The sequence below is a fragment of the Enoplosus armatus genome, chromosome 8, assembly GCF_043641665.1.
Source record: "Enoplosus armatus isolate fEnoArm2 chromosome 8, fEnoArm2.hap1, whole genome shotgun sequence".
Lineage (NCBI taxonomy): Eukaryota > Metazoa > Chordata > Actinopteri > Centrarchiformes > Enoplosidae > Enoplosus > Enoplosus armatus.
Genome location: NC_092187.1, coordinates 24,630,781 through 24,641,863, shown reverse-complemented (window position 1 = coordinate 24,641,863; position 11,083 = coordinate 24,630,781). Strand labels below are relative to the sequence as shown.

Sequence of the window (11,083 nt, the reverse complement as noted above, 5' to 3'; positions counted from 1 at the left end):
ATTAGTAGAAATATGGCACGTAAAGAACTACACACTAAAAAGAGATTTCCAACACAAAGGAATAAGCTTTTTTGTTTTTATACTAAACTACTGTCAGGCAGGACTGGGTAGCTTCCTTCATTTATCACTGTCAAATAAGTCTAGCACTAAATACAATCATGACTCTTTTCTGTAAAGCTGGTGCTGTGATGAAAGGCCAGAATGAAAATCTTACCTTGTTGTGATGATCAGGTGAGGTTGGCAGGTGGTAGGACGTCTTGGAAAAGGGAAGACAGTCCTTATATACCTTTTCGGGTGCTTTGGTTCTTTAACTTGCGTGTCATCCACTGACCACAGCACAACGTCTAATTTTTGTAGTAAATATTGTTATATTGCGACAGCCTTGAGTAAATGTTCTTGCTTCATATTCTGGTTAATTTATGAACCAGCTCCAGAACACAATACAACAACAAAACCAAGGGTGTTAACTGTAACTGTTACGGTACACTGTAGCTACAGTTACATATAGGGGTGTTCCTGGTCAAATGTAATTTTAATATTGGTATATTATCTTTATATGAAACAAAAACATTAAATACAATTGTCATATGATATTGACGATGTTTTGATGTGTTGACCTGTCTAGGTCATGATTACATACAGCAGCAACACACATGGCTGAAAGCATTGGTAATGTTGCGGCTGGCTCTGCTGTGGAGGAGTTTAGGGGTACCACGGGTAAATTATCAAAGGGCGTGCCAAGATAAGACTGTTCTCCCCGGGATGACTGTGGATGTTACCGAGATCATCAGCCAGCCTCTCCTGACAAGCAGGTCCTGTCATCTCCAAAACCGCAAATTTTCAAGTAGGAATTATTTTGATACGACCACATATTCAAAATGCTAATGGTTACTTTCTGACCTGAAAAGAATCTCACAACAAACTTCAGTGACAACAGATCTAGTAACTAAACTGACCACGACACGAGGCGTGCCAGGATCTGTCTGATTAAACAGCGTGTTGACCGCAGGCAGAGCGGTGAAAGATGTCGTATTTCAGCAAGTTTATGTTCAGCTCAAAAAAGTGTTTGATAAATCTCTCGTACGGTCTCCCTTAATTGCGGATTTTGTTGCATGTATGGATAACAAGCATTGTCGACACAGTCTGCAGTCATTCTCACTGCTGTGTCCTCTGCTGTTCATTGTGTGTGTGTGTGTGTGTGAGTGTGTAATTATAATATATTATAATTATTATAATAATAATGTGTAACTGTAATCCAACTCAGCTTCAAAATTGTTGTTCAAATGAGTGCAAAACCTTAAAGGGCAACATAAAGAGAAAGAGCAGAAAACCTTGAATTTGCTGTGGTTGAATGTGTGCTGTTGCATCTGTAATTACACCAAACAGTGATGTCAAGGTGTACTGAACCCATCCTGAGTAACACTTCCACATCACTGCAGCAAGGTGAGGAAACAAGGTTCTTATCTGGAGTTAAAAAGGTATTCAAAAGGTTTTCAACCTTTTTCTCTGTAGCAGAAAAGAAACATTTCATTGAACATGAGCTTCCTTCTTCCCATTCAGACTCAAGATTTTTAATACTCACAGTTGCACAAGGATCTGGACTGATTCACCTGTCCCTCTCAAAAGACGTAACTTCACCAGGTTCAACTGCAATGGAAATGGAGGAGGGTGATGAAAACTTAAGGCACAGTGACGCAGAGCATCGCGCCTCGTTTCTGTTCACAGAACTATGGCGACAGTGCACACTTTATATTTCTTTGACTGTGTGGAAATGTGATGTTCTCACATGGCAGACTATGAGCAGAGAAACTAAAATGTGAGTCTTGTAGGCCAAAAACCTGAGACTATGCTGTTATAGGTCAGTCCTATTGAAGAAAAGTAAATATTAAAAAAAAACAATTATCTATGGGTAAGAAAAAGCAGTAACAACAAACATGACATAAAATAAAGTACAGACCCCCCACATGTTGAATATTTGGCCTAAACTGGCGAAGACGGTTTGAATCAGAGACACCCCACCCCGGCCCCCCACTCCATACTGACAGCCCTGAAATGTCCCTAAAGACAGAAGTTACCATGAGTAACGTTCCCTTCAAGGCTCGCAGAAAGCCCTCAAAGCAAGAGTGCTTCCTTGTTTTCTCTCTGGCAGCTTAAAGAAAGATGTGGTTGATTACATGGCCAGTCACATTTTTTGTATATGGTAATTTCTGATCGGTATTTATTTTTCTAAATAAGAGCTATTACTTTCCTTCCATTTAAAAGGCTAACTGATACAAATTACTACTTCTTAACACAACAAGAAGCCTCAACAAGACAAATGCTCCAGCAAACCAGCTTGTATCCTCCTCTCTTAAGATAACACAGCAATGCACTGAAAAGTTATGTCCAACACCTGAATTCATCACAGAAAGTTGCCAATAGAGGAACATGTAACATAAATCAGAAAACACGTGCCTTCTTCTGTGATATATAAACTCTGGTAGCAGTTCAGCAGGTCACCATCTCTACTGTAATGCCAGTGTCAGTTATATTTGAGCTAAATGTCTTGTTGTTCAGCAGTACACAACAGAAACGAATCACGAATATTTGCTTTATCACAACTCCCTATGTGGCATAACATTTATGTCAAACCGTAGCCGTAGAAATCTAAAACTACAGAATGAGGTTCCTTTCGCAACAAGAATATAATAGTGAAAGACTCCCTGAACATGACAATGAATGTCCTATGACATCTACCACACAGACAGAAAATCTGGCATAACGTGTCTATCTTATTTAACCAGCACATGCAAAGAAGAATGGGGAAACTAAGACATCAACGCTGACTCAAGAACGTACTGTATTTTCTATTCATTTCCTTACTGTCAAATGTGGGGAGGCCCCATCTTCTCTGACATGCTTTTGACATTTTTTACATTCCAGAGACAAGAGACAATGACAGGGTATATAACACCTGACTGGTCGTTCCTCCATGAAATCTGCTGTCTCCTCGTCTGCTCTGCCTGTCGTCCTACATCTAAAAAGGTAATATTTCAGAGGTTTCCTACCTTCCTGCTAAACTTAATCTACTCTTAATGATCTGCCTATATTCAGTGTTCACTTTACTGGGAAATCATCTAAGTACTGATTTTTTTGGGGAACATAATTACTAGACTTTTAAATTTCAATTTATAAAAATATGATCAATAGATATTCTGATTTTGTGGACAAGTACATTTATGATTCTGGACTTATTTCACCTCTGTCAGAAACTACTACCTCAGTATCTATTCTCTATTTATTCTTAATTTTTCACTTTACTATTGTAAATGTATATATTTTTATTTTTTAGATCTTATATTTGTACAAACTTCTAATTTCTAAATCTATGCTACTTTTCTATTTTTGAATGGGAGCACCTGTAACTTGTGTAATTTCCCCCCAGGGATCAATAAAGTATTTCGGATTCTAATTTCCACAGATGGCATCAGGTTTTCACTGGGCTTTCTTCATCTGTTTGACCAGCAGAGTGCTTATTTCTGGAACTGTAAGTCAAAGTTGTTGTTTTTTCTTGGATTGTGACCAGCTGATAGGTTAAGTCACCTGATACACAGTCATTCACTCTGGTGCCTATTTGACAGTTTGGGAGCAGCTGGTGTGTAAACGTGGATTTGTTTTTTTTAATGCCACACATTTTCCAACGAAAATAATGAACCTTTATGCTTGCTTGTCCCCCCAACCTGGTAAATGGTCTTTACTTATATAGTACTTTTACCGAGCGAGCTGCCATGCAAGGTGCTGGCCTTCATCAGGAGCAACTTAAAGTTCAGTATCTTGCTCAACGACAACTGTTCTACCCTGCTCTACCTCCCATGTTAACCACTGCGCCACCATGCCACCCCAACACACACTAGTTGTCTTAAATTGCTGGTGGTTTTGTCCCTATGTGTAATGTATACTACGCACAAATCAGTGGAACCAGAATCAGTGGAGGTAAATGCTGAAAAGTGCAAATTCCAACCTGATTAAACAATGTGTTGACCATGTTTACAGATGTCAGCCACAGATGGCCCAGACAACCCAGGTTAGTAGCTGTGAACTTGTTTTTAGATTTGTGTGGTTGTTATATGTTTAAATAATTTCGATAGTCACAGCAGACATTTTGACTTGTCATAGTAGAAAAAAAGCACAGGTGTTACTAATAACAATAATGGCTCCGTCCCATTTAGGTGTCCTAGTAGGCCAAGCCAGTGAGCCAGCATGCATAATACCAGGATCCTGAAACTTGCACATCCAAATTGAATGCAGCCATGATGAATCTTATTATTTACACCTGTGCTTTTTCTGCTATAACAAGTGAAAATGTCTGTGATAAAGGTCTATTAATCCATTCAAATCAGCATTACAAATACAGGCTATGCGCTGACATTATTTATTTCCATGTGATAACACCCAGAACACAAACGGGTGTCATGTTTGGCTGTCCACATCATTTGTTTTAGTGTTTTTGCGTAACGTCTTTCTTACATGAAGATTGCGTTGCAGGATCTGGCTGTCCTCCTGGTTGGACTCAGTTTGGCTCTCGCTGTTTCATTTTCCACTTCACGCCAAAGACGTGGACTGATGCAGAGGTAGCTGGTGGAACAAAAGCAATCGTTACTGTAATTCTGATGATCCTCTGAAATATATTACTGCTAAAAGAATCAATGAAATAGTGAAGTCAAATTCAGCTACACTTTAGTCAGCCTGTCTCGTGGCCTGACTTTGGCACAGAGTGAAATATCTCTGCAAATATTTAATGGAAATACATATATACACTAAAATTACCAGGTTTTATGTACACCTAGCTAAAGTTAATGCAGTCTAATATAACAGGTGTACAATAAATCCTCCCTTCATGAAGGTTATAGTTTTAGTTGAAACTGTTAAAGAGGTGTTGATTCAACTGTAGGATCAATTTGGAGGCTGCAGTTTGTGGTGCTGTTGAATTATTATACCAACAGGTGTTTCTATTAATTTGTCCCCATTTATATCAATCAAGGTAAATAACAGAAACACCTCTCTGTGTAATGCAATGTTTCTCCCTCTTGCTCTACTTCTTTCTCCTACTTAAACTCACTTTATATCTTGTTTGCTCACTCTGTCTCCCCCATTAGCACACCTGCATTGCAGCTGGTGGGAATCTGGCCTCGATCCACAATGCTGAGGAAAATGTCTTCCTCAAAAATGTGGTTGAAAGAGTGACTGGCCGAGCTTCACATACCTGGATAGGGGGCTTCGATGCAGTAACGGTGAGATATACACACAAACAGGATCTGACGCAGTCACGCCTTGTGCTCCTAGAACCGATCAGGTGCAACCTGTTGCTACATGGGGAATTAGTACATGCCCTTCAAACTATATCTCCTTAGTAATTTTAATAGTTCAACATTTTGAAAAATACACTTATAAATTTTCTTTCTGAGAGTTGGAGGTGGAGATTGATCCCACTCTTGTGTTTGTGCATACAGAGCTGGAGAAAAGAGACGATCAGTCTAGTTTTCTGATTTGACAAGCACCTGAAGCTCCCTATTCAACACCTTTCAGTGTTTCTCCTTAGATGGAGTCATAGCAGCGGAGGTGAAGCGCCAAGTGGAGGGTTTCTGTGTGTCTGTCGGCTCCAGAAGGGCTCTTGAGGCTGAAGTACATACAGTCTCTTGATCACTACTTTCTTCTTTTGATCAGCCCGTCTTTTAAACTCATCTGAAAATAAAAACATGTGATTTGACAAACAATTACTTTTATGTGTGACCCATATCAGCCATGTATTATCAACTTTGTATTATATTTACTGGGTGTTAGCTATCGGCTAGCTAGCTGTCATTCATTCTTCCAATTATTCAACTGTCCTTTTTTTAAATTAAATTAAAAAAATTTATCGACTTGTATCACCACACCATGTGTTGTATCACCAAACTGTTAATTTACTTAAATGTAATAACATTTTCAATGATAAAATAACTTACATTCATGAGGTTTCTTTAAAGGGAATCCAATCTAAATAATATGTAATGTTAATATTTCTGTGAGGTAATCTGTCAGTTGTCTTTGAGATTGACAGCTTTCGCTCATCACGGTGGCCCTCATAGTAAGGTCCGCCTCCAGGAAGACGAACACAACCGGTGCATTGAATGCAAGAATACTTACCATCTTTGTTTCGAGATGGATCTTCCAAATGTTTGAATGCGAATGTTTTTTTTCCTTTCAAATTATTGCGCTTGCTGTAATGTTACTGTGCGATACTCACGTGAAGTTGCAGGACAGCAAATGATAATCCTGAATCCGTGATCAGCATTGCTTGCGTCATTGTAGACATCTACCCGGTGCTTGTTGTTGTAATTGTTGTGTTGACATTATCAGGTAAGCGCAAAGTTTCTGGTTTATATGCTTAATTCACAGGTGTGTGAACTTACCTGAATGTGAAGCATCCATTGAAAAATAATATAACTTTAGTTTCTAGGTAGGACGCAGCCCTCTCCTCTCGTAAAAAAAATTATTAATAATAATAATAATAAGCAGTGGTGGTCATAGGTGCATAAAAAAAGGAAACACTGCCCTTTATCTAAAAACAATATAAAGATTAAAAAAAATCTTGTAACTTCTGCATTAACATTGTGTTTTGCAACATTTCTTGTCATGCAAGCAAAGCATTCACCTTTATGAAGCCTGCGGAATACTGTACATATTCTATTGTGATCTTCAACATTTAATAAGTTATTTATTTACCTTGTTTTGTTTGTTATTTACATAAACAAACTTGGTGTGTAGCACCACGTGTCACTACATAATCTGTCACTAATCTGACACATTTAATAACATATCATTTTGTTATGCATGTGTTATATCGTACATTACATTATCTCTTCCAGGAGGGAAAGTGGATGTGGACTGATGGCTCAAAGTTTGACTATGCGCGCTGGAGTCTCAGGGAGCCTAACAACCTCGGTACAGAACACTGTATAGAGATGAACTGGGGAGGTACAAATATTATTACTTGACCTCATGATGGTCATTTTTATTGTGGCGAAATAAGGACGTCTATATTCCTAGTCTTCTAAAGATTTGTCTAGATAATAAGCATTGTAGAATTTACATAGATTTAAATGCAATCTTTTGGGCTGTTGTGCATAATGCTCTGTTTTTCAATCTCTCCCTACAGGAAGCTACTGGAATGACAGCAAGTGTCGCCATAGAAGACATTTTATTTGTGCCAAAGACATCCCACCGTGTGCTGCCATGTCGGCCCCAATAATAAATTAACTTCCTCTGTAATGTCAGGCTTCAATGACATCAATGTTAGCTCTACTGTCTGACAGTTAATGTCAAATCAAATACTTGCAAATCTGTAAACATTAATAGAACTCTTAATTATCAACTCTGGTTCTTATAATCTGGCAACTTTGAGCTCATGAATTTAGGGTTGAAAAAAATCCTCACTAAAATGTTTGAACTGGAATTTAAAACCTTTTTTTAGAGAGGGAAAAAATAATTGTTCTTTGTATTTCTTTCTATACTTTCATATAAACATCCAGGTTAATATGAGAAGATGAATGAAAAGAAAAAAATTTAATCTTATTACACAGACGTAAACAATCATCTCAAACCAATTGCACAAAAATACAAACATGGTAATCACATAATGTATGTCTTGGACTTCAGTACTTTGCTTGAAAACAAACTGGTTGGTTTCTCTTACAAGATGTCCTGTATTTTCTTCTTTGTTTTACTAATTTTAACTTTTGAAATCATGTAAATCAACCAGCCAATCAGATATATAAAATATCACTTTCATTGAAAGCTTGCTTTTGTTTGGTCTTGATTACTTGACTTTTGTATTCTCACGTGTTCACATTTGAATCAGAAAATGAGTATAGATGAATGTACTAAACTTCATTGACAAAGAGACTTTTGACCCTTTGACTCAGACCAACCCACCATAAACACCAATTTTCTAGGGGAAATATGTTTGATGTTATATCAAATACCCAGAGATTACTCCTGTCCTTTAAAAATGTAGAAGATTTGTATACAATAAGCCAACACTGAAGCTAAACTACTAAATTACACAGTAATCCTACAAAAGAGTTAGGGTAAACACCATAGATTACACCATTTACAACACATGAGCCTTTTGTAACTGCTAAATCAGAGAACCACATCACTACAGAGTGGGACTGGCATCCCACGAACACACGACATGTGTAACCATACAGGCCTTACCTCGAGAGGAGCTTCTGTCTTGACCCTTGTGTCTGTTTTTATGAAGTCCTCAAAGTCTGTTGAACGACTCATGACAGCTCTCCATAGTTCAGCATCTGAATAAATATTATAGATAATTGATCAATAGTCCCGTCGCCATTTTCGTTGCAGTTTCCCCTCCAAATTCCCGCCACCTGCGCCCCCCCATCAGGCAGCAATCTTCTTGTCACTCTTATGTGATGTCTACCCTACCGACTTGTTGTCTCTCGTTACCAACCAAAACCAAAAATGTGAAGATTTTAAAAGTGCATTCCTCAACCTGACAATTCAAATTCACACACGTTTGCACGCTTTCTGTGCACTTTAACGTGCGTTACACATCCAGGCATCGTGTCTGCAGAGAAGCAGCAGTTTGCGCTTGAAAAACATATTTTAAGTATACTAGTTTAATCCTGCGTGCAGCTCTTCAGCCTGGAAGAACAGAGCCAAATGGTGCAACAACAAAAACAAAAAAAAGCCTGGAAAATGTAGAAAATTGGAAAGGCCAAAATCTTAACGCGGTGGAGCACGAGACCAAGTTAAGCTAGCAAGAACCTCTCAAATTTAGCTGCGATGAAGCTCAGAAAACACACGATCCTGTCAAAACTGTCGTGCTGTTTAAAAGTCTTCCCTGTGTCGGCTTTCCGTTTCACCTTGACCCGCGCCAGGCCTTGGTACGCATGTCTCGCGGTAGCTAGCAGGACAAGCTACAAACGGGGCTAGCTAGCTTAGTACTGTAGCAGCTAGCTAGCGCGCGCGACTCTAATTTAACTTTGATCCAAAGTTATGAAATAAATGTCGCCAAATAATGAAAAAACTTTCACGTCAAAAGTCTGATAGATTTCATTATTTGTGTGTGTTTGAATATGCGCGCACCTTCCGTTAAAGCGGGACATCGGCTGCAGTCCGCCTCGGTCATGCGTGATACGATGCGGGAGCACCCCGACACTGAATTACTCAAACAACTCTCTCGTGACAGCACCGCTGGCCGCTCGTTTCTGTTGATTATTGATTATTGATTGTTGATTGTTTCAGAGTGCGCAGTCGTGGTGCTCGATACTGCAAGATATGGTATCGATCCGATAGCAAGTAAATACAGGGCCAGTATCGCCGATACCGACGCCGATACTTTTTAATAATTAAGGTTGAGACATCATCAAATTGCTAAATCTGAATGAATTTTCATAACCATTTAAGTGTTTTTGTGATTTTTCCTTTGGATTATTAATTAGTTAAAACCCAGGACAGAATTTGGACAGAAAAGTTTATGGGAAAATACTTCATTATCATAACAAAAGTTTTTGTTCAGAAACAATAGAACAGTAACAAAAAAAATTTTCCCCATACATTGTCATGTCTGGATGTTTGCTTAAATAAACAAAGTGCACAAAATTATCACTCGAGAACAAATTAAAACAAATTCTTTTTTTGAGTGTTCAGAAACTACAATACAAAAATTAAATAAAATTTCTCCCTTCATTGCGCTTCTTTTCTGGATTTCTGGACTCTGTGCTGCTTGTGTTTGTGTGTGTGTGTGTGTGCTGCTGGCCGGGCCTCGAGGCTGAGCCTGCTCGCTTGTTTGCCTGGCGCCGCTGAGTCACATGATGGTACAACATCAAAACACAAGAGGGGGGTATGAAAAAGCATCCATCTCATTACATTGGTATCGATCAATATCGATACCAACGTCGGTATCGATATTATCGATATTTGGATCGATCCGCCCACCACTAGTGTGCAGAAGCTGCTGTCCTGAGGCCTCTGTCCCTCTGTGGGTTACCTGCTCCACTAAAACTGAACCACCGGTGGTTGTGGATAAGCAGCATCATGAAGCTGGTGATCACCTGTCTCCTGTTGACTCTGGGCTTTCCAGCTAAATACATCCAGGAGTATTTAAAAAAGAACATTTTGAAACTGATTTACAGGCAAACACAAACATTGAGGGAAACATGGAAATAGACGGTGTTGTCGTTTTATTTCTTATGTTTCTCTGCTCTTTCTGTGTGGATGACTACGGAAACAATATGTTGAACTGTTCTATAAGGATAGTTTGAGTGATTGCTTTTCCTTGTATTTTGGGTCCGTGGCAGCTTTATACCTTGTTAAATTAATAAAATGATAAGTCAGACTTGAAGCGGAGTTTGTGCTGAAAAAACGACAGTATGCATGTGGGGCGAAGACAGTTTGAAAAGGTGCTGAGCGAAGACTAAAATGAATGTAGAGAAAGTCTGTAAAACTGAACCAGCGTGACTCCAGAGGGGTTTACAGCAAACTTGGTAACATACTCCACATCTTCCCTCTGTGTTCATGCAGAACATCCTCAGCATGGACACTCAGCCTCTTACTGTAGCATCACACAGTGTTATGTATTGTATAAAGATGGCTTGTGTGTTTATCTACAGTAGAGGTTATAACAGTTTGTGGATAATGGATAATACTGGCATTACTGATGTTTGATGCTTGCTTGGCCCATTATTTTCTTTCTTCTTATTATTTAATCATTATTATTCTAACAGTTATTGCTTGTATTTGATTTGAATATTTGTCCAAAGGTTTTTTTTTCTTTTGGTCTTTTTTTAATTTATAACTGTGAAGCTTTGAGTTTAATTCTTTGTTTTAATACTTATTCAACACCATGAAAACTTTGTGCATTTGGAATATTTTGTAAGCAACATGACTTTTGAGCTGACTTTGTTGTTCTTGTGAAGAGCTCATACACTTTAGTGTCATAAATCATGATGCAATGCTATAGATTAAACTACCCATTAGTGTATTAGTATCAAAATGCAGCTTACATGTAAATTAAATATTAAAATTCAAAATATAT

General features: G+C 38.4%; 1 protein-coding gene across 5 annotated transcripts; it reads left to right on the top strand.

Annotated features, from left to right (window-relative positions):
* Positions 1 to 2,946: 2,946 nt before the first annotated feature.
* LOC139288735 (galactose-specific lectin nattectin-like) lies at positions 2,947 to 7,809 on the top strand. Of its 5 annotated transcripts, none has more exons than XM_070910135.1 (8): positions 2,947 to 3,024; positions 3,461 to 3,526; positions 4,033 to 4,063; positions 4,525 to 4,610; positions 5,136 to 5,270; positions 6,888 to 6,996; positions 7,178 to 7,461; positions 7,497 to 7,809. In XM_070910135.1, the coding sequence occupies exons 2-7, from the start codon at positions 3,461 to 3,463 to the stop codon at positions 7,276 to 7,278; spliced, it is 528 nt and encodes a 175-aa protein (XP_070766236.1). In that variant the 5' UTR covers positions 2,947 to 3,024; the 3' UTR covers positions 7,279 to 7,461; positions 7,497 to 7,809. The 5 variants fall into 5 exon arrangements, with proteins under 5 accessions (XP_070766236.1, XP_070766233.1, XP_070766237.1 ...); XM_070910132.1 differs by having other exon boundaries at positions 4,525 to 4,640; XM_070910136.1 differs by having other exon boundaries at positions 4,525 to 4,640; positions 5,136 to 5,332.
* The last annotated feature ends 3,274 nt before the right edge of the window (positions 7,810 to 11,083 follow it).

Bases quoted from the DNA above. Each gene is read 5' to 3' on its own strand.
- LOC139288735 (XM_070910132.1), top strand. From the start codon at position 3,461: ATGGCATCAGGTTTTCACTGGGCTTTCTTCATCTGTTTGACCAGCAGA. The intron at 4,064-4,524 runs GTTAGTAGCTGT...ATTGCGTTGCAG, and splicing joins AGATGGCCCAGACAACCCAG to GATCTGGCTGTCCTCCTGGT. The intron at 5,271-6,887 runs GTGAGATATACA...TATCTCTTCCAG, and splicing joins GGGGCTTCGATGCAGTAACG to GAGGGAAAGTGGATGTGGAC.